The sequence below is a fragment of the Rosa rugosa genome, chromosome 1 (assembly GCF_958449725.1).
Source record: "Rosa rugosa chromosome 1, drRosRugo1.1, whole genome shotgun sequence".
NCBI lineage: Eukaryota > Viridiplantae > Streptophyta > Magnoliopsida > Rosales > Rosaceae > Rosa > Rosa rugosa.
Window position 1 is genome coordinate 19109233 of NC_084820.1, and position 22132 is coordinate 19131364.

A 22132-nucleotide genomic window follows, 5' to 3' on the forward strand; every position below is an offset into this window, starting at 1 on the left:
AAGGCTCGAGTTGCAATATATAATATCTTGAGAAATTTTGAACTTATCACTAATTGATTTTGGTTTGGATGTCCTAAAAGGACTTCACACTTGCTGTTGCTCCCATCTAGTATAAACTGTTACTTACGCCAGTAGTTTCAACATCAAGAAGGGAAAAATAACCAGAGGAAATAGCAGTGTAGTTACAGAGCTTCAGGAATATGAAAGAAAGGGCTCAAAACATTAACTTCAGTACTACATGTAGTGACTGTACTCTGCACAAGCTCCCTTATTAGTGCAAATTTGGTAATACTTTTAAGCTCTATTTTTTCTTTCTTTTTAATTTTCTCTCAGTTAAAAGCTCTGCAAGTTGGGTTTTGTAGTATTCCAACTTTCAGACCTAAAAAAAAAACAGAAGTATTCCAACTTTTTCTTATGTGTTAACACAAAGTAGCAATTTGGACGACGTCATGAGATAAGACAGAAGGAACGATCTTTCATTATTAGATAGTTGGAGCTACAAAGGATCATTTTGCTCATCTACTGAACAATTATAACACAACTGCTCCTACTTGAACAAAGGATCATTTCTACCAAAAGAAAAAAGAATACAATGACTACTATCAATCTTATTTTCAACCAAAAGAGAAAAAAATAAAATGACTACTACTTCACTAGAAATTCGGACCAGCAGCGAGAATTTCTTCAGTCAGCTTGTTGTCCTTGCCAATCTTGTAGTTTGTGAAAGTCTCAAAGTTGTTCTTAAATAGACCAGCCAACTTCAGGAGTGTTTCCTGGTATGCATTCTTGTCCGACCACTGCAATCCAAATTAAAATAGAAATGACATCAGAAATTCGGAACGACACTAAGCAGTATAATGGACAGAGAAAAGGTTTAACCATCAAGCAACTTACAGTGTTCACTGGATCCAGTATTTCTGAAGGCACTCCCTCAATCTCAGTGGGGATCTCAAGTCCAAACACTTCAGTCTTCTTGTAATTTGCATTCAAGAGGCTGCCAGAGTGTATGGCGTCAATGATTTTCCTGGTGTAGGGTAGCTTAATGCGCTTTCCCGAACCATACCTGGAGGAGAAACGATATGTGGTTCAGCTTTACTTTTCACGAAGATATATCAATTTTGTAATTGTTTATAGTGATATAACTTTATGATGAGATTTGAATCTCCATACCTTCCACCAGACCAGCCAGTGTTGACCAGCCATCCAGTTGCACCATGCTGCTGCATTTTCTGAGCAAGCATTGCTGCATACTTCGTTGGATGCAACATTATAAATGCAGCACCAAAGCAAGCCGAGAATGTTGCCTGTGGCTCCTTAATGCCCTCTTCAGTTCCAGCAACCTGAAAATAATTAATAATTGATTTAGTAAATGGGAGACAGTCTCTTAAAATCCAATTACCACATAATTCACAAGTAAGATCGAAACAGTTGAATTTACCAGTGCAGTATAGCCACTAATGAAATGGTACATGGTCTGTGCCAGGTTTAACTTGCTCACAGGTGGGAGCACACCAAATGCATCACATGCCAAAAGTATCACATTCTTCGGATGAGGACCAACACACGGTATTTTTGCATTGGGAATGTACTCAATGGGGTAGGCTGCCCGAGTATTCTCTGCACCAAAAGAAACAGAACTCAGTAAATTCTAAATAATGCAATTCTATTCTGACCTCTGTTTTGTCGAAATCGATTGCAACAATGGACCAAATTTTAGAGGTAGTTCAGCTTAAAGAATTGAGCACTCTATGTCAATTTGATTGATTATATCACACATTAGCACACAGACAGATTATTGTTAAGCAGATGAGTGAATTATTAAACAATAAAATGGTTATTAAATAGAATGGTGATCCAGTGACTTAGTAGAACCAAGTACGGAAGTCAGATAAGCTGTACCTTGTCATGCTCAAGTGCTAAATGAATTTATATTTTCGTCAACTCTCATTTAAATAAATGATCTTCTAAAACAACTAGATAATTCAAAGTCAGAAGTTCCCTGGCATGACTAGGTCAATACTCATCTTTCACAACATTTATAAGATCAAAATCTGGTTATTCAAACACAAAGGACTAATTCTTAGATGAATAAACAATTGATATTTACCTGTAACAGATTTGTCAGAATAATCCACTTCTCGAGTATGCTCATCAAACACGACATTTTCCAACACTGCCAACAAGGATAAAAAAAATCATGGTGAGATCACTTGAAGTCACAAGACCAGACAAAGTACAATTGTACATGTACAAGAGTTGGAATGACATATTACCAGCACCAAACTTGATGGCATTCCAAATGTCAGGTTCTTTCTCCCTCGAGAGATCAATACACTTGGCATAGCAACCACCTTCGATATTTGATACACCATTCTCAGTCCAACAGTGTTCATCATCTCCAATTAGGTATCTATTGTGATCAGTAGACAGAGTTGTCTTCCCAGTACCTAATTAAAAAGAAAAAAGAACTTATTAGAAAGAATTGAACTCATCTTCTTCTGTCACAAACATCTAAAAGATGTTAAGGATGGCAAGAGAGAGTAAGAGGGCACATATCGTTCAGTAGCTGCTGGAGCCAAAGTTTACCACGATCATTTATACTATACCTGACAATCCAAAGAAGAGTGCGACATCTCCATCTTTCCCCATATTGCAGCCAGAATGTAGGGATAGGATTTGTCGCTTAGGCATGAGATAATGCATGAGACTGAAAAGGCCTTTCTTCATTTCCCCGGCATACATGGTGCCGAGGATGACCATTTCCTTCCTACCAAGATTAAGATCTATGCTAGTGGAGGATGTCATATAGTGGGTGTAACGATTACACGGGAACTGACCAGCATTGTAAATAGTGAAGTCCGGAGTACCAAAATTCTCCAGCTCTTCAGGACTGGGTCGGATACACCTGTCACCAACCCAGTTATCGAATGTACACTAAGCTAATACACACATGCACCTTACCTATTTTTTCCTGGACTGGACTATTTAGGGACGATAATACTCAACAAAAAATCACGTCAACGTTAAGAGGACTTATCTGGCCGGCTTATACCTCAATGAAGGTATATAGAAACATATACTGCTGACAAATCAGAGTGTTAATAAGTCTCATGTTTTACTTACATGTTGTGCATGAACAAAGAATGATAAGCCCTGGCAGAGACAATCCGCACTTTGATTCTGTTTTCTGGATCCCAGTTCAAGTATTGGTCATTTACAAAGACCTGTAAACGAAAATTCAAAACCATTATCATCTGCCACAAAATTGGTGATCTATATCTACATATGGATCATAATTGCATATCTTAATCAAAATCATCCATGTCAATATAGCAGTATATCTGGTTATACCATCTAATTAGCAAGAAACAAACTCTTGTACCTTGTGCTCTATTAAGCTACTCTATTTAAAACTTAATAAGCTTCATTTTTGGCACAGCAAAGGGGCCTAACCAGTTGTTAGCTTGTAAATCGATTATTACCAAATGAAATCAAATTGACACTAATTCTGATGCCATCCTAGTGGACCAATTAATTGTGCTCATGTCAGCCTGACTAGTATTGATCACAGTTTTGTATATATCCTTTTGAGACTTGTAGGCTGTGCCCGACTTGGCTGCTGAAAATGGTGAAGTTGAATAGAACAGCATAATAAATTCAGAGCACCGCTAAAACGTGTGGGAGTAAATTATGCAGATAACATTGATCCCAGAAAAAAAACAATTTGCACAAGAAAACAAAATTGCTCCTCCCAATGGATGTCAAAGCCAAGTTGGATAAAAAGACAAGTACGATACCGTCACTCACAACACTATCTCCTAAAAGTAATAGGTTCCAAGATAAGCCTCCCTAGATTTTCAGCACCAGATTTTCAGAGACGTGATAAAAAGCAAGTAGATGTTCATATACGGCATGAAATAAAAATTAAGACCTTGTCCAAAGAATTCAGGTAATCCACAGCTCTTTCCCTGTTGACCATGAAAGTGTGCTCGTCCATCTCAATGTTCGGTGAACCCCTACAAATCAAAACACCAATTTTTAATCAGATTTTTTTGTCATTATTTACGTAATAGTCAAAAAGTGAAACTGGGTTGTACGTGAGTCATTTACCTTCCCCACCAAAGCTCCTCTTCTGTGGTCTCATCCTTGACGACGCGTTTATCTCTTGGAGACCGACCTGTCTTGGCTCCAGAAAGTGTTGCTAATGCGCCTGTTGACGTAACGAACGACCCCTTTTCGTTATTTATCGCCTGCTCATATAGCTCTGCACCAGATACAACCCACCATAGCCATGACATCAATCAATAAACAATAAAATCACTAAAAACCCTTTCGGTTACAAATCATTTCAATACACACTATCAGTATCCAAAAATCGGTTGGTTTCTTTACTCAGAAAACAAAGAACACAGAAACAGAGGAATTGATGGATGTGTGTGTTACCAGCAGGAGAGAGGTTGTAGAGGACATGGGTGAACTTGAGGGCACTGTCACTGACGCTGATGGTGGGAGTGAAATGATGGTGGTGCGATGACACCTTCGGGGTATGATGAGGAGACTGCTGGGCAGGGTCTCCTCTCACAACCTTTGGTCCAGTCCCTCTCGTCAGCGAAGCCAGAGAGTTACTGCCACAACAAAACAAAACCAACCCACCGAGTCAGAAACCCATATAAAGAGGTCTTCTTTCTGCCGGAAAATATATTTCCGGGATATTTGCCGGACTTTGAATTGTGTAGTAAAATAAAAAATGATTATATTAAGATTCCTGGGAATCAGGACCACGCTAGGTCCCAAGGCTCAACACATACGGAATCTCGCATCGTCCGACGTGTCACTTAACTAGTGGCCCTCTCGTTTTCGTGTCCATTATTCACTTTTCACCACCATGTTTTATTAGTGGCGGGACCAATCTTGTCCTAGAATTTTATGGTAAATAATATTTTTCTCTAACAAAAAAAAGGTAAATCAAATTTTAATTTTGTTTGCTAAAAAAAAATAGTTAAACTTTATAAAAGCAATATGCAATATTTTTCAATCATCAAGAAAAATGGTCATATAAAAAATACCAACTTCAAACAGATTAGCAAACGACACTAAACTGCACATATAATTACTTTTTCAACAACGATAATATATAAATACGTCAAAACAAGCACTTTATTTTGTTACATGAGAAAATTTTAAGATCAATAAAAGCATAGCTGCTCGCTTAACCACCAAGGTTATAAGTCTGTCACAGATCATTTACTCACTTACTGTCTTTTTTTGTTTGTTCGTTTATCAAATAAATAACTCACATACAACAATTAATTTATTAAGAGTCAAATTTTCTTTTTTTTAGTTAGGAGAATAGTCACTTTGGTCACTCAACTATGACTCATTCGACACTTTGGTCACTCAAATTTCAAATTTATCACTTTGGTCACTCAAGTTTTACACTGTCATTCACAAAAGTCACTTTGTTGTGAGAAAAAATACCCCTTGGGTGACTTTTATGAATGACAGTGTAATATTTGAGTGACCAAAGTGATATATTTGAAACACCAAAGTGTCAAATGAGCTATACTTAAGTGACCATTTATGGAATTCTCTTTTTTAGTTACGTGACTTACGTCAAAAATTTAAAAAGCAAATAAAATAATGCCCTTTCAATTTTATATTAAAAAATGTCCAAAATGGTGGGTGCACACGTCACGGTTTGACACGTGGAAATACCTGATGGACTGGAGCTGCTGCATCTGGCGTTCCTCCTCGGAGAGAGCCACAGCAAAGTCTCCCTGAGTGCCCTTGATGGGTGTCGTCGGTGCCGACTTCTTCTTCTGCAGCGAATGAAGCTGGTCGATGGTCTGAGCCTTCACCGTCGCCGAGCTGTCGTCGTGGCACACCCCATTCCCGTTCTTCGGCGTCGTATGGATCTTCGCCAGCCCGTTCCTCGCCGCTCCGTTGCCGTTCGTCACCGCCGCCGGGCCGTTCCCAGTCGCGAAGCTGAAATCTCCGTCACCGTTAGACGCCATCTCAATCCACTGCAACAAAAAAAAAAAAGGGATTAATTAACGTCATTTATGTATTCCAAAAGTTCAAAACATCGCCATGAATATGTAACACGACACAGATATATCGGTGTATCGGCAGATATTTTCCGCTTTTGTATACATTTTTGGTCCAAATTTTAGTAGTGCATGAAAAATATAGGGGCTATATTTCAAACTTGTTGATGATAATGGTGGGAGCAAAAAAGCCAGAGAAAAATTTAGGGATAGGATAGAGAGAGGGCGAACCAGAATTTGAGACGAAAATGAGTATGAAAGAGCTAATGGGAAATGGAAATGAGAGAGTGACCGATCATGCAAATGAGAGTGAGATTTTGCTGAAACGCAAATGAGATGGTGATGAGGGAAAAGAGAACGAAGTGGAGTCGTATATAAAGGGCCAGAGTTAACCTGAGGTTAAGCTAACGCTGGTCAAAGTTAACCGTGGTTGGGTTAGATCCTATCCCTCATGATCAAGGGTCAAGTTCTTCTCCCCCGAACGCGAAAAATTCCAAATCCCATTAAACGAGGGTGGATAAAGACTAGGAATCCAGTAGTCCGAAGACCATCCTAAGCTGTCTACACCTGGGCAAAAGTTGTTAGATTTAGTTTCCTTATTTTTCGAATAATTGGTCTTATCTTATCTTTATCAAGCTCTGTTTATTCATTTGTTATGACTAAATTTTTTACTACATTTACTCGAATTTTAACATCGTGTCTCTCGGACACGTTTTTCAGGAATTTGTTGCGTTGAAAGTTTTGAAATTGAATACAACGAAGTTAATATCATACAGTTTCAAATAACGTAAAAAAAGGACCGTCAGAGGATAAAAAACTAAGAATACATCAAGAAATCTTATCTTATGCTCGGCCACGTCATGCTTAAATCATTTTTACATTTTGTGTGAATTATTAATACTTTATTTTGATGAGACAAAACGTTGATTAGATATGCTTTTATTGGCTAATCCAAATACATAGAAACACATTGCATGACATAGGCTACATAAATGTAGAATTGTAGAATTCAAATTACACCTTGTCCAAAAAAAAGAACCAAAAAAGAATTCATATTACATATTTAAATGGTAATTTACATTAATTATGCAATCTCTGTATTTTTTCTGCATACATGCTATTGAATAGAATCATAAATGTATTGTTTTTTTTTTTTTTTTTGAAAAGATCATAAATGTATCGTTAAAACTTCTCATATTGATCCAACTAACTAATGTAACCTAAAGTAATAGTGTACATATACTAATGCAAAGGTCAGCAAACCCTAGCACAAGGGTTTCAAGCAGACGACAAGCGAGGTGTTCTGTGTGTTGTTCTTAGGCGTGAAGGCAAGCGAGGTTCTCGATTCGACGTATCAAATTTTTGATCTCGGTAGGATTCTTGAAAATCTAAGGCCGGGTTTTGATCTAAAGCAGCAGCATTCGGGATAGCTTGGAGGTAGGTCAGCATGTGTTTTGGTGCTCGAAGAGGTTCATTGACGAGGCTAGGAGGGGAGTTGTAGACGTCATTTTTCTGATTAGAACGACTGATTAGTGTTGGCTACAAAAGAACAAAGTGGGCCGGGTTTGATCTTGTCGGTGCCGGTGCCGGTGACGATGCACTGGACGGGCCGGCCACCGACAAGATGGCAGATGATGCAATTTCGCCCTACTGCTAACCTTGCTTAAGCTTGGGCTTGAAAGGGTTGGGCCTGCTTTTAAGGCTCATAAGGAGGGTGCATTGACACTCTCATCCATTACTTAATGTTTTGGATTGGCCTGGCCTGAGAGTTTGACCTACCTAGGCGGTGTTGGGCTTTCTATGGTCTCTAAAGCGTCAGTTTAATTCATATCATGATTTCTATGGAATCAGTAATTATCTCAAGTTAGATTGGAGATCGCAAGTTTAGTGTGCGTAAAGATAATTTCTAGGAGCTTTCTGAGATGTTTTTATTTTTCATTTATACCACAATTGAGTGTAGGCATGTGATGTGTAGATGATCAATTTTTTCTTAGGAGGCGAAGCTATTTTTTAGTTGTACTAGGCTTGCATTCATGCAAGCATCCCTGGTTTGTAATGAGTTGCAATGCTTGGCTAGAGAGCTGGTTGCTTTCCCGCCAATTGCTTTATTCAAGTTTTGTTAGTCTCTAGCTGATTTAACTGTTGATCTAATGTTATCAACTTTTATTTCAAACAAAAGTATTGATCTAACTAATCAGAAGGGATAAGACCAAAGTACAGTGTATGACATATTATTTGGTATAATTCATATTACAAATTTTAAGTGGTAACTTTCCCATAGGCCAAGGACAGGGTCGAACCGTCATTCCAGGATTTGCAGTTTGAATGTCCAATATATTTTTATTATGTTACCTAGCTAAACCCGTCACCTCATGTGCCAAAGTATTGTTTCCATGAACTTTCCCAAATGGTGTTAAAAGATATACATGAGATTCCAAAACCACAAGCCCTATTGGTATTCTTTTTCGCATACAATTTAAAAGAAAAATGTTAATGTATTGTCAAAACTACTCATATTGATCCAACTAATCATAAGGGATATTATAATAAAAACCTCCCATTAATAATTAGAATTTAGAATGATGTTCCTCATAGAGTCATAGTTACTTCCAAATATAGTTGATCTAATTTCTTTTTCTTTTGGTCAATGAAAATATTTTTCAATTTCACAGACCTTTATATCTTTTAGTACTGTTGCACCGTTTTGATTGCTCCCGAATACTTGAGTTTGGTAGCCGCGACGGAGCGGAACATTCTTCATTATGCAAATTGCAAAACCCTGTTACACGCAAACGGCAAAGGATGTAGCACCTAGCCCCCACACGTATGAGAAAGTTTATCCCAACCGTCCGTGACAGTTGCCTATTTAATAAATTGAATTTAATTTGGAGTTCAGTTCCGGCTGCCGCCAAATTCTCGTGAAATTACGAGATGAGTTTTACTTTTACCTCGTCCTCGATAAGTGTGCATAAGAAATCGAGAATGCGTTTTCGCTTCGCTACAGTTGTTAGAGAATAATTCCCTACAACTTGGCTTGTTTATTGCTTTACCCAAAGGTGGAATCACTGGAACACGATATCCAATCGGTGCGTCAATTAATCGAATTTATTTTATTTTTTGAAAAGAAAAGTTTATTGAATTAGCGATTGAAATCGCTCATAAGGGCATCCCAATAAGTAGCATACAAAGGCCAGAAATGACTTTGGCCTAGAGCTAAGGTAAGACAAATCAGAAAGTGTACTACACCAACCAATTGTCCTTGTACAATAAAACAATGCTCTGAAACTTTCCTAGAGAAACTAGCAGAAACTGAAAGTAAATCCCCAACCTCCTCAAGATAATTACCAACAATATAAATATTGTCACGACCTTGAGATTTGTAGATCCAACCATCAGAATCCGCAATCTGGGTATGCAAAGGATCGGCAAACCAATCAAAACTAGACTCATCCCAGTATAAAGAACATTGCTCGCCAAGACACGCAATTGTGATACTCACAATGTAATTACACTGAGACTTCTTGTAGAATTTAGGAATGAATTTATTAGCGTATATTAGATTAAATTTATGTAGTGATAAACTAGTATCATACAGATTTTATGAATCTGATGTACTAGTAATGTTCAAGGTGTCTGTAGTATTTATCTCCAAACTAACATTTTGTTATAACTGATTTTTTTTTTTTTTTTTTGCTTGATCTGTTATAACTGATTTGACTAGACATAAAAGGATTAAAAGTAGAGATAGATTCGAGTTTGACTGATATGTGTATATTGATCAGTTTGTTTTCCCTACTAGTCACTGGTTTAGGTGGACTTAAGCCCAGGCAAAAGAGATAAAGGTGAAAAAAAAAAAAAAAAAAAGTCCTTGGTTATTCATATTTTGTTCTGTAGAGTTTGGCACAGGTACTTCAGTTTCTGGCATTGCCACTTCTTTGATGTTTTGTCTTTTCCTACATTATTTTCTATGAAAACTCTTACCATTTCTTTTTTCTTTCTTATGAAAATGCTTCTTATATTTTAATCAAGATATCAAACCAGTCTTAACTCTAATTCCGCCATTGCTACTAATTTTAAAATACAAAAGTTTCGTAAGCATAACTTTTCAACCATCACATCCGGTAAAAACATAGATCTAACAGTTTAAAACAAATTTCTAGAAGGCATAAGAGTCTTGAGAGAGGTTCTCTCAATAAAGTTTAAGTATATTGATATATAATTTGAACCAATGAAGATGTGGTAAGAATATTTGATTTCTTAGGAAACAAACAAAAGCAATGGGCACGGACTGTGTGCGGGTAAGGTCGATGGGACTTGGTCTTTGGTAAGAATCAATTCGATTATGGACTTGTAACTGGTTGCTGCTGTTTACGACGTCCTTGTCAGGCGCTTATCGTTCGATCAGTTTTGTCGCGCCAAACAAACAACCACGTCCGAGTCCTCGCATCTCCTCCCTTGAGAACTACATGAGATTTAACACTTTACTAGGGTCCCACCCAAGGATGTAATCGACACCAATATCCCTTTAAATATATATTTTATTTTACCAGATAAAATTTATATTTCAAACAACCACAATGTTTACAATTTTAGTTCAATAATATTGTTCTACATGACTACAACTTTTGTCAAAATATCCCGATTTCATTGGTTCAAATCACTACTTTGCAATGCCATTTGATATTTTAGGGTAGTTCGATCACTTGCCCTAAACCACAAACTAATTGCTGACATAGAGAAATTGTTTTCTTTATCATATTATCAAATAAAAATAAGTTTGACATAATAAAAAGAATTAACGTGGTAACCATAAAATTTTATTCTAGAATAATATAAAAATTTGTGACTTTGCCTAGAAACACACATGGTTTTGAGTGTTTTGATCAATTGTCGAATGATTTTAAGTTTCTTTTTTTAATTTTTTTTTTTTTTTTATGAATGATTTTAAGTTTAATTATTACATTTATTTTGATATTAAAACGAGTGAATTTACAGATGAACAATGGTACCTAATTCATGTTATACATCAATTTACATCTACACCTATTATCAATTATATATTGCGGGATTAAACTTTGGTTTGATAGGAGATGTAAAGTCAATATGGCTCGTGCCTCGTGGTCCATAAATCACCCTCACCATAATGATAGTAATCCATGCACATCATCGTTCCATGTACGATCTGCCTAGTGTATTATGTATTTTGTATAGCAAGTAATAAGTGCCTGTCGGCTATATCTATATATAGCTGGCTAGGAAATGGAATATTGGACCATTCCAAGAGGGATTCAGAAAAAACCAGCAGCTGAAATTTCTTGGGTTTTGGCAGTGGTTTAGTTCACCACCAACTTGCTTAATTGGTGTGGTTGGATGTGAGTCTATCAGTCCTTTTATGGATGAATAGTGTTCATCTGTTCTCATTCTTTTTCATTTTTTTAAAAAAGAGGGGAAATTGGTTACTACTTTTGGAAGCACGTCCTGTGGGTCACTGGCTTGTAACAGAGTCTTTGATTATTCTGGATTTGGTTTATGGTGAAAATATCTTTCGTGAATCACGATGAAATATTAATCGGAATTGGATCCTCATGATCAAAAACAATGGCGTCAGATATTCGACTGATCTGCATGCACTTTTACTATTTAGGACTTTTAGGCTTTGGTTGTTGAAAATATACCTGAATAGAGTTATGAAGAAAAATTATACAGTCCTGTGACTCCTGTATTTGTTATAATTTTGGGTTAAATTATAATATTTTGGAGCATTACGGTCGTGTTCATTTGGGAGAAGTTATACGATACATACAAAGTAGACTTAGTCAGATAAAGAGGTAAGTTAATTAGTTTGATATCAAAGTACAGTATAATTCCAACATTGTAAAGTCATGAGTTTGATTCTCACTGACATATGTAAGAATGGGGTGACTAAGTTTTTTTTCTTCTTTTTCTTTTAAGTTCAGTACTCTCAAACTAGTCTACCAATGCATGAAGTCAGTCTATCTCTGAATCAAACTAGTATACTTGATGTATTGGTATATTGATGTATTGTAGGTAATTAAACCCATTCATTGATGATTCAAATTTACAAAGAAGTGTTGTGCACTATTATTATTGTAAGAAAATGTTCATGATAATGTGAACAGTTTTCTATTTTCAACTTAGACGACTTTAGTTGAATCACATCATGATGAGAGACCTTCTTGGAAGCTATGGGAACAACTTTCTTCCTTATTGCTTGCTACTTTTTCTTGACACAATATTGTGTTTAGACAGACTCTGGAAGAAAAGAAACCTGCATACATGGCTCCATATCAGAATCCATTAATTTTGTTAATGGGTTTGATGTTATCTACGGGCAGAAGAATCAAACCTAAGTTTTGATTTGTATCGATCCGTTTTTATTGAATATATATTTGCTAATTTGATTATGCAGTTGTCAATCTGAAGAGTGACGCTTCTTTTCTAAGCTATAAAACACCAGCAATAGTCCATTGTTGGTCAAGTTTTAGACCCTACGGTTTCTACATGAATTTTCTTTGGTTGGTAGCAAGAAAAGGGAGGTGTAATAGGGGGAGGGGAATTTATACCTCTCATTGTCAATGCTTTCTTTTGCTATTGACTTACAAACACAGACCAATTTTTTCTTGTCTCGTGATTTCACAGACGATAATGTTGGAATCAACCCATATGAAGGTTTAAAAATGAAGGCAATCCTATATCCAAAAAAAAAAAAAAAAAAATGAAGGCAATCCACCTCGCTCAATGTTCTTTAAATTAATAAATTATCATTTATTTAGGGGTTGAAGAGATTAGCCGATGAAATTTCTCAAAATTTCTCAAATACCAGGAGATCATCCATTAAATCATATGAAGAGGAACCATAATCAGCTATTGCAATTGTCACATTGACATCTTTATCATCTTTATGGATCCTAACCAAATCAAGGTTATACACAAATTAGTGACATACTTTTTTTGGGAAAAAAATTAGTGACCAATAGGGTCAAAAATTATTTAATGGATTTGGCCAATAGGGCTTGCACTTTTGGAATCTCATGTATACACATTTTTAACACCATTTGGGAAAGTATGGAAACAAAGATGGAATCCATAAAGATGGACGAGAAAAATGGAATTGGAATTGGAATTGACACATCCACATGAAAGCACCATGAAAACCATAAAACTGAAGATTGTGAGTGTAACTTCCAATGAAATTGTCTGGTGAGGTTTGGTTTGATTGGAAATGGCTCTTAAATTTGGACGAGAAAAATGGTAACCACTAACCAGGGGAGGGACTATGTGGTAGAGGCTCAAACTCATGAGTTAATGCCTGTGCTTTGTTTTTGTTACCAAATGACGATTGTTTTTCTTTGTGTGTGACATTGATGGGTCAAATTATAGAGGAATGGAATCAATCCATATTCCATAGTGTGAAACTGTGAATGTGGAGGGCATGGCCTTGATTTGTCTGGTTTGGGGGGAGGTGGCAACTGTTTTAATTTCTTGGAGAGATAAATAAAACAGAGATGATGATGATGATGGGGAAGTTCCAAGCTTGAAGGAGAATGGATTGTATTCAGTGAAAGCAGCTCAACAATATTGGGCCATAAAACTATATAATATATATATGGAAAATAGTGGCCAGAATATTTTGTCTTGTCTCTTGACCACATTGAACGATTTTTTTTTTAATTTTTAAAATTTTATTTTTTTGTCAAGAAGAACTTCATTAATAATGAACGATTTTTTATTTTTAAAATTTTTTATTTTATTTTATTATTATTATTATTATTATTATGTTCAATCTGATATTGGTTATTGTAGAGGTATTAAGTAGTATTTTTCTTGTTTGTAATAGAAAAACAAAAAGGATTTTTTTTAAGAGGCACGAAATTTTCTGCTAGAAAGAGTAGGATTCATCAAATTTATTTATTGATTGGTGCCAAATGTGTTGGGTTGTCCGAGGGGTTTACCGAAGCGACCAGATCTTAATAGATTTTTCTCAAGTGTCTCCAGAAATTCACTTCTACCCAGCTTTTGCAAATTCGAATTGAAATGTGATTTGAAGAAAAATGAAAAACTGACATCTTATTTGAAGAGTCCAATTTGGTAAAAAATTTAATTTGATTTAAGTTTGAATTTGAGTATAGTCTAAAGCATAGGTATCCAAGTACATAGCATAGGTATTGGTGCTTGTTGCGGCTCCGGATACTCTTAAATGGTGCTAAACAAATTTAATGAATGTAATAGTATCCATTTTCATAGACCAATTCTTTGTGGAGATCAGATTCTAGGGTAGTCTGAATTCATTGGCAAATTCAATTGCAGATAAAATCAAGCACAATTGACAAATGTTTGTCCACAATTATAGCTAAATTATTTCCAAATAATGAATGAATGAAAATGTTCTCTCTTGCCAAAAGAATATATTATCACATATCAGAGTCTAGAAAGTGGACTTTCTGCAATTGAAATTGATATACATGTCTATTTAGGGCCCTGTTGGTTTGAGTAAGAGTTGGAGTTTGTGGATTATAGTTTTGGGTATGAAACTTCTTGATTAGTGGACCCATATTTTGTTCATGTATTCTCAATTCTCATTTTTGGAGTCTTGGGTTTGTTCAAATGTCATGGCCTCTTGATGTTACATCGGTTTTACTTGGCATATCAATTGCCACCACCATTCAAAACTGAATCTCCAATTAGAAGAAGAAAAAAAAGTTTAAAAACTGAATTTCCAAAGTAAACAAATGGCAGAAGAATGAAGAAGACATAAATATGATGTTCATAAACCCAGAACGATTTGTTTATTTTTCTCTCTTTTTTTTTGGATATAAAAGCCTACAAATTAGAAATGAATTTGATTTTTGGAAGCTGGGTACATCACCTTCCCACTTCTTCATGGTGTTCTTGCTTCACTACAGAAGACTATGGCAAAATAAAATACATGAATAGAACACATCGATCAATCCCAAAGCTTCCATATATGTTATTCAAAGTTTCAAACCAACCAGAAGATGAGTCACCAAGAGCAAGCTTGATATAATTATCATAACAATTGCCCATAATTCGCACATAATAACATATAATCATCCAATTAACGAAGGTCAATCAATCAAGAAAACTACAACATTGTCACAAGTAACATAAACCATCATCTTCATAAGTTAACAACACATAACTACAAACAGTCTCCTGTCATTGACCGCAAATGTACATTCTAAAATCCCTACAGATCAAACTACAGCATTAACATACGCATCACATTCACAAGTTACAACACATAACACATGTAGTCATTTGGCATGCCTTAAAATGCAACAACTTCCTCTGCTCCACAAGTTGGTCTGCATTAACATACACTACATTTTAAAACCCCTACAAAATAAAAGCAGAGCATTAACATGCACTTTTACAACTCACAGTGAAATATCAATCACCAACTAGGAAGAAGTGTATTGATTCCCTCTAGTTTTGTGGTAATGAAGTACACTGAGATACAAAAGAACAAATACTTAAGGAAATGGGGAACTCCATTGAATTAATCGACATGTGTATATTTCCAGATGTTCCAATTCTAAAGCACACAATAAGACATAGTTAGGAGAACTTCAAACAGTATCTTTAACATTTAAATATAAAACATGGTTTTTGATTTCTTTATGCGGTTTATAGCAAACAAGAACAAACGATTAAGCCTATGAGCATATCAAAGTCCAGCGATGCTTTACCAGCTTACCCTCCAACTTCACGGTTAAGGCTTGCACTTGCCCACAAGTTGGAGAGGTAATGCAACTTGTGTAGTAATGTTGGTATGGTGGTAACTTTTAATATCTCAAGTACAGTAATGCTTTAATCAAGGGTAAGACAATATAGATAGCATCACTTTTACACAAACATCTTCCAAAGCCATTGCATATGCACATCTTTGTACTACGAAGAAATTGATTTTACCCTAGATGTTGGTTTTCTATTTGGTTTACAACATTTACAAACACTTTTAGGTAACTACTTTTTAGTGGCCAACACAGAAAGCAGAGTTTAAGTGGATTTGTGGCCACCTGAGTGACAAACTGAAATTTCTAATAGCAAATAGTTTATAGAGGAGAAATTTTTATACGTCACTCAGATTAGTGACTACTGTGAGCTGAAACAATACCAATAGCTTCATTGGCACATGTATGGGATCAATACTGTGAGTATAAGTGTCAAGGCAGGAAATCAAATGTAGAATGAAAACTGTGGAAGGGTAGTAATGAAGAAACAATAATTGAAGAAAAATGTGAAGATGAACACTATTCAGTATCACAAACAAAGGTAAAACCATAAAACCATCCTGAATTTTCGATTGTATAATATTTCTTAAGAGTCTAAAAGTATCAGTAACACTTAATTCTACGCTGACCAAGATATAGATACTAATGCGTCTTTTAACCAATAAACTCCGTAGAGCTATAATGAATTTGGATCATATTCAACTCTTCTTCATGCCATCCACAATGTGCATACATCTACCTAGGCAACCAATTCAGTAACCAGACATAAATGAAGGCATGTAATTCATGTTTCGAAATTCGAATGCATGGAGCAAGCATTGAAAAGGAAGAGAGTGAAAATGACGAGTTAGTAACCTGAATCTGAATAGCAATTATTCCTCCACATTCCTGCTTGCTGAGGCTTCGTGTTGGGTTCCAAGTCTCTGGACATTCTCTTCCACACCAAGATGATCATTAAGCCAAAGTAGAGTCTCATCATATTTTATCATGTCACAGTCACCCACCTCAACCGTAATATTTCTGCTTCTGTTGGGTTTTGAGTCTTTTCGATCACCTCCCTCAGCCCTAGAATCAGGAAGCCAAAGTAGCGTCTCATCATAATCTATCATTTCACAGAGACCCATCTTAAGCGTATATCGACCACTACTACAAACCGCAACATTGTCAAGCTTCTCTTCATCATGATCAAACCTGATCAACTCCAGATCCCGACGTTTGTATCTCGACATAACTATCATTCTTTCTGTGCAGCAGATTGGTAGGCTAAGGTTAACATCGTCCATCTCAAACCTAAACAGCTTGGTCCAAGAATCACAAACACCATACTCCATCATGACCCATAATTGAACATACTGACTACGATGCCCGGCTCCCCATCTCTGCCTCTTAAAACTCGATACACACAGGCACCCTTCAAAAACAATCCCTATATCACTGAAAAAACAGTCCCTATCTGAACTCGTCTCCCCCAAAAGAGGCAGCGGCATTTGCCGAAACTCTTCTTTGGCTAAATCAAAAGCAGTGATGGTGTTTCCGGGAGCGTCTAGCTCTGGCTCACGCAGTTTTTGGAGCCAATGGAGCGCCTCATTAGTAAAAGTCCCCCTGGTTCCACTCATATAGGCCGATGAGGAAAAGTGGGGAGGGCATACAATCCTTCTCCAAGAGCCAGCTCTGGATGAAAAGATCTCTAGAGGCATGGTTGAATTCATAATGTGAGCGGCTACAACAACTTTGTAGTCGTCAGTGGCTGAAACATAGCCAAAACCACAATGGTGGAGACATAAAATTGTTTTTGATAAGTCCAAGTCTGTATTAATCGAGGCAAAACCTGGGTTAGGCAATTTGCGGCACAACCCAGTTGAGGGGTTCCAGATATAAAAGCTATCATGAACATTGACTGCAACAAACACCATACCATTGCATGAGCCCAGTATGTTGACGGCATAGGCCGGTTGCTTGAATGGGCAGGTGAGCTTTCGGACCGAAGAATAGTCCCCAAACGACGACTTTTCCAAGTTTAGGGATTCGAGTTGAGAAGAGGTGGCGAGCAAGAGTTTTTTCAGCTTGAAGTACGATTTGGCGAACTGGGGATTTGAGACGACAAGGGACCTCCATCGCTTTGAAGCGCAGCTGAATTGGATTAATAGTTTCAGGGATAACCTATCGAATATTCGCATCAAAATATCTATGGGGAGGTCTTCCATCGTAGTTGGCGTTGCCTTTGGAGAAGCCATAACCACCATCTGAACTGAACTAGGGTTTCTGTTTTTGAACTTTTTGAACAAAACCTGAACAAATTATGAGGAACCAAGACTTTTTTATTCCTTTTTGCAATTCGATTCGTAATAGGAAAACAGATCCTTGACTCAAAGGTTTCGTGGTGTAGTTGGTTATCACGTCAGTCTAACACACTGAAGGTCTCCGGTTCGAACCCGGGCGAAGCCACTTAATGTTTATATACCCATACTGGGCTTTTTATATTGGGCCTTAATCTCTTCAACTTTGTTTTCGTATTTGATATCCTGATATCCCATGGATTTTCTTCTTCTTCTTTTTTTGGTCAAAATGTATTTTCTCATTCAAGTCAATCTCCTAAATGAAGTCAAACTATTATCCTCAGGTAAACTTCGAGATCTTGGGATTTATCTCGAAAACATTATTCTCAGAGGACACTGAGATCGAATGTTTGTATGTTTTACTCATATTAGGATTTATTTAATTATTAGGACCTTGAGCATGCAAGGACAGGTGCTAGTCAATTACAAGATTAGTCAGGAATACTTTGTTCTCCATCTTGTAAAGTTTGTTAGCAACAATACGAGTAATAAATTAATAATAACAATTAATGACTGATAGTTTTCTAAAGGCACGGAACCAAGGGGTGCCTGAGGTGTGCTGCAGCCCACCCAATTTTTAAAAGAAATATCCTATCTAGGGCTGGGACTTTGGACCCGAAAAACCGAGGAATCGGTCCGAACCGGCCGGTTTGGGTCGGTTTTCTATTATAATTTAGTTGTTTTGTTGCAGTTCGGTTTCGTAGAGTAGTAGCTGGTTCGGTTCTGGTTCCTATAGTTAATTTCCATTTTTACCCGAACCAAGGTGGTTATATTACATTATTGTATAATTTTGGTTTGTTTGGTGTCAGCAAGTGGGCTCGGCAGGCCTCATACTTCTTTGATTAAAGTATTAAACTCATCCTCCTTTCAAAAAAAAATATTAAACTCATCCTCTCTCTCTCTCTGACTCCCATTTGTCTCTGTCGGCCACCCACCTACCTCCTTTTCTCTTTCTCTATTCTCTTTTTCTTTTTAATCATACTCCCCCATCTCTTCCCTCTTAGCCGCATCAATTCTTCTTCTTCTCTCCTCCTCCTTCTTCACTTCTTCTTCGCTGCAACCATTCTTCTTCTTCTCTTCTCCTCCTCCTCCTCCTCTTTCTTCACTTCTTCTTTGTAGCAATTATTCCAGTCTTATAGAGGTTGTACCAGACTACCAGAGACATATTTTATCAATTTGAACTATTCTTCTCTTCTGGTATCAAGATTTCTCCAGATTTTCAGATAGATTTAGATCGGGATTCAAGCATAAATGGAACCGAAGAATCCTAAAACCGAACCGATTCTTGTCTATTCGGGTTTTGCTCGGTTTCAGAGATTAGAAATAATCAAACCGACCTGAATTTTGTCCCGTCGGTTCAGTCTTGGTTCTTGCTTTTTTTTTTCCGGCAAACCCGAACCATCCCAGCCCTAATTAATATATGCAGGGTATAGATTATAGAATAGTCTTAATATCCCCTAAAGGTCTTTCCCTCTCTCTCATCTCTAATTCATTTTCTCCTATTCTTCTCTTCTGTGATTCTTTTCTTAATTTTTTTTTCCTTGTGTATTTAGCCCTTTCAGGTTCATCTAAGATAGACTTCTCTATCTGACCAAAACAAAATAAATGAATTCTCTAATTAAATTTATCATTTTTTCAATTAAGAGTTTAGCATTGAATTCTAATATAGGATCTAATTTAGTTTTTCATCAAGGAAATGTCATAAAACAGATTAGTGAATTTGTTTTTTCCTTCAAACACAGAACTTAGTTTGATTCAGCTCACCTTCTTTTACAGTCATGGTTCCGTCCCTGGTTTTCTCTCTAACTATTCTTTGCCTATCTTCAACATCTAGAATCTTAGCCATAATTTTGGCAACTCACCATCCCATTACTCTTAAGTATTCCATTTTACCCTCAACCCACACCTCATTCACCATACATGTAACTCAGGCATCCAGCCTCATCACGGCGAGAAGATCTTCGATCAGACAGCTTGACCATTGGATTGGTCAGATCATCTGGTAGGAAATGACTTGTGTATGAAACATGATAAATTAACTTAATGACAATGAGATACAAAAGCATCTAAAAATTCAGTTTTCTATTTCTAAAAACAAGAAAAGAACATACCGATTCCTTGTAAAGCTCGAGCAAAAATTATAGCAGAACCAACTGAGAAGCAATTAACCAGAACCAGATCTTGAGTCCTGAGTCCACAAAGCTACCAGTCCTCATCATCTCGACCTCTCTTTTGCTGGACAATGAAAAAGCTGTCAAGGACTTGATTTCATAATCATTTCAGTAACACAACATCCATTTTTTCTTTGATAGGATAGAGGATACTATAATCATCTGACTAACAAATGATAATAAGGAAAGATAAACTTATGATTCACTACTAGCAAAATGGGCAACTCACACAGATTTAATTCACACAGATTTTCAACACTCACGGATATCCGTGTGAAAGACAATTTCATACAGATATCTGTGTGAACAAAGTAGAATTGGGCCCACATGCATTTGTGCAGTACCAATAACAACAAAAATCCATGTGAAACAACAATTTACACAGACTTCAGTGTGAATGCTAAGATTATATCTCACCTATTCACACGGATGTCCGTGTGAAAACCTATTCACACAGATTTCAGTGTGAATAAAATATTTCATTATTTAGAAATCATTATTATTTTTTTGTTATACATATTATACAACAACGGTCTTCCGTAGCTAATACATTTTGATATAGATGTCTGTGTGAAATGAGCATTGCACATATATCAGTGTACAGTGAAGACACAGACATCCGTGTATGAAGATAATTTGCATACAAAAATCCGTGCGCAAAAATTTGATTGACAATTGATATGACAATGTTAGTTCACTGAGGTAGATACACACGAATATCAGTAAGAGTTATAAATGCATTTCACACGGATTTCAGTAGCTATACTGTAAAACGTATGAATTGAAAACTGATCTCAATATAACTTAAACTTGTAAAGTAAATTCATTCTCAGCTGAACTTCATATGAATTTTTTTTCTTGAGTTCTCTGTTCTCCGATCTTCGACGACTCACCCGTCTTCAGATCTTGGTCTCCTCTTCCAAGAGTTCAGACAGCAACTTCAGGTAATTGTCATATGATATATGATTTGGGTGTTGCTTATGGATATTCTTTTTCACTTTTCGAATTCAGATTGCATTTTTTTTTCTTTTCGTTTTTTTAACTTAAACTTTTTCAAATTGATTTACTAACACCCAATTTTAAATAGATCTTGTTGCTTCTACCAAGGTACTGGTGATTTACTCTGGATTCTTCAAGATTAGTTAGTTCATGAGAACCATACCATGAAGCTGACTATCCTCTTCAAATTCAACCATGTCTACCTCACACAGTGTTCTGGGCTATTCCCAAATAAGCTGTAAGTTTCTGTTTATAATAGCAGATCTACACCTCCTATTGAGTTTTTATTGCTTTATGTTGAGGTTGGTGGAAAGTGGGAATAGGAGAAACTTCTTTAATTGTTTCTTCATTTTGTTTAGAATTATATGGTTTGTGAATTATATATGCTGTTCAATACTGCAGAAGGCAACTACGCTGAGAAAGGAAACAGAGATTCGTTCCTGAAATGAAGAATTAGATATGCAGTACTTGGAAATTGTGCAAGAGAATGCGAAGACGGTGGAGGACAGGGAGTAATGCTTGGTAACTCTAGAAGGATTTTCTTAAGTTTTAGAATTGCATCTTGGAATTCCAAAGTTAATTTGTTGAATTTGGAATGAGAAAGAACAGATCTGGATCCATTCTTTGGGGATATTGTTGAACTATGGGTGCAGATTTTTAATTTGCAGATTTTTTTTTATTTTAAATACCATCACTTTTCCACACTGAAATCAGTGTGAGTTGGGAAGCTGTTTCTCACCGACTGGAACATTAAAATATCACAACGCATGTGGATTGTTAGAGGGGCCCACACTAAAAACTCA

General features: G+C 36.5%; 2 protein-coding genes, 1 long non-coding RNA gene and 1 other non-coding gene across 11 annotated transcripts; 2 read left to right on the forward strand and 2 right to left on the reverse strand.

The window, feature by feature from the left end:
• Nucleotides 1-455: 455 nt before the first annotated feature.
• Nucleotides 456-6432, reverse strand: LOC133722658 (phosphoenolpyruvate carboxykinase (ATP) 1-like). The gene is made up of 13 exons (XM_062149528.1): nt 6279-6432; nt 5716-6023; nt 4444-4625; nt 4111-4264; nt 3932-4016; nt 3124-3224; nt 2607-2905; nt 2274-2447; nt 2108-2173; nt 1439-1617; nt 1171-1340; nt 895-1063; nt 456-797 (listed from the first exon to the last, which is right to left on the reverse strand). The coding sequence occupies exons 2-13, from the start codon at nt 6012-6014 to the stop codon at nt 654-656; spliced, it is 2022 nt and encodes a 673-aa protein (XP_062005512.1). The 5' UTR covers nt 6015-6023; nt 6279-6432; the 3' UTR covers nt 456-653.
• An 8435-nt stretch (nt 6433-14867) lies between these two features.
• LOC133722667 (F-box/kelch-repeat protein At3g23880-like) lies at nt 14868-18079 on the reverse strand. 8 transcript variants are annotated; one of them, XR_009852899.1, is made up of 3 exons: nt 16679-18078; nt 15471-15539; nt 15163-15394 (listed from the first exon to the last, which is right to left on the reverse strand). XR_009852899.1 is itself a non-coding variant. In XM_062149569.1 (2 exons), the coding sequence occupies exon 1, from the start codon at nt 18064-18066 to the stop codon at nt 16696-16698; it is 1371 nt and encodes a 456-aa protein (XP_062005553.1). In that variant the 5' UTR covers nt 18067-18078; the 3' UTR covers nt 14868-14965; nt 16679-16695. The 8 variants fall into 8 exon arrangements, 6 of the variants coding, with proteins under 6 accessions (XP_062005553.1, XP_062005556.1, XP_062005540.1 ...); XM_062149569.1 differs by lacking the exons at nt 15163-15394; nt 15471-15539 and adding an exon at nt 14868-14965; XR_009852898.1 differs by having other exon boundaries at nt 15471-18078.
• Nucleotides 18080-18194: 115 nt separating this feature from the next.
• On the forward strand, nt 18195-18268 carry TRNAV-AAC (transfer RNA valine (anticodon AAC)). The gene has a single exon. It is a non-coding gene; the product is annotated as a tRNA-Val (tRNA).
• Nucleotides 18269-21010: 2742 nt separating this feature from the next.
• LOC133727498 (uncharacterized) lies at nt 21011-21947 on the forward strand. The gene is made up of 3 exons (XR_009855219.1): nt 21011-21274; nt 21418-21567; nt 21732-21947. It is a non-coding gene; the product is annotated as an uncharacterized LOC133727498 (long non-coding RNA).
• Nucleotides 21948-22132: the final 185 nt, after the last annotated feature.

Coding starts and splice junctions, on each gene's coding strand:
- LOC133722658 (XM_062149528.1), bottom strand. CDS start 6,014: ATGGCGTCTAACGGTGACGGAGATTTCAGCTTCGCGACTGGGAACGGC. Junction 4,265..4,443: donor CTACAACCTCTCTCCTGCTG/GTAACACACACA, acceptor TATCTGGTGCAG/AGCTATATGAGCAGGCGATA. Junction 2,448..2,606: donor ACTCTTCTTTGGATTGTCAG/GTATAGTATAAA, acceptor CTTTTTAATTAG/GTACTGGGAAGACAACTCTG.
- LOC133722667 (XM_062149569.1), bottom strand. CDS start 18,066: ATGGTGGTTATGGCTTCTCCAAAGGCAACGCCAACTACGATGGAAGAC.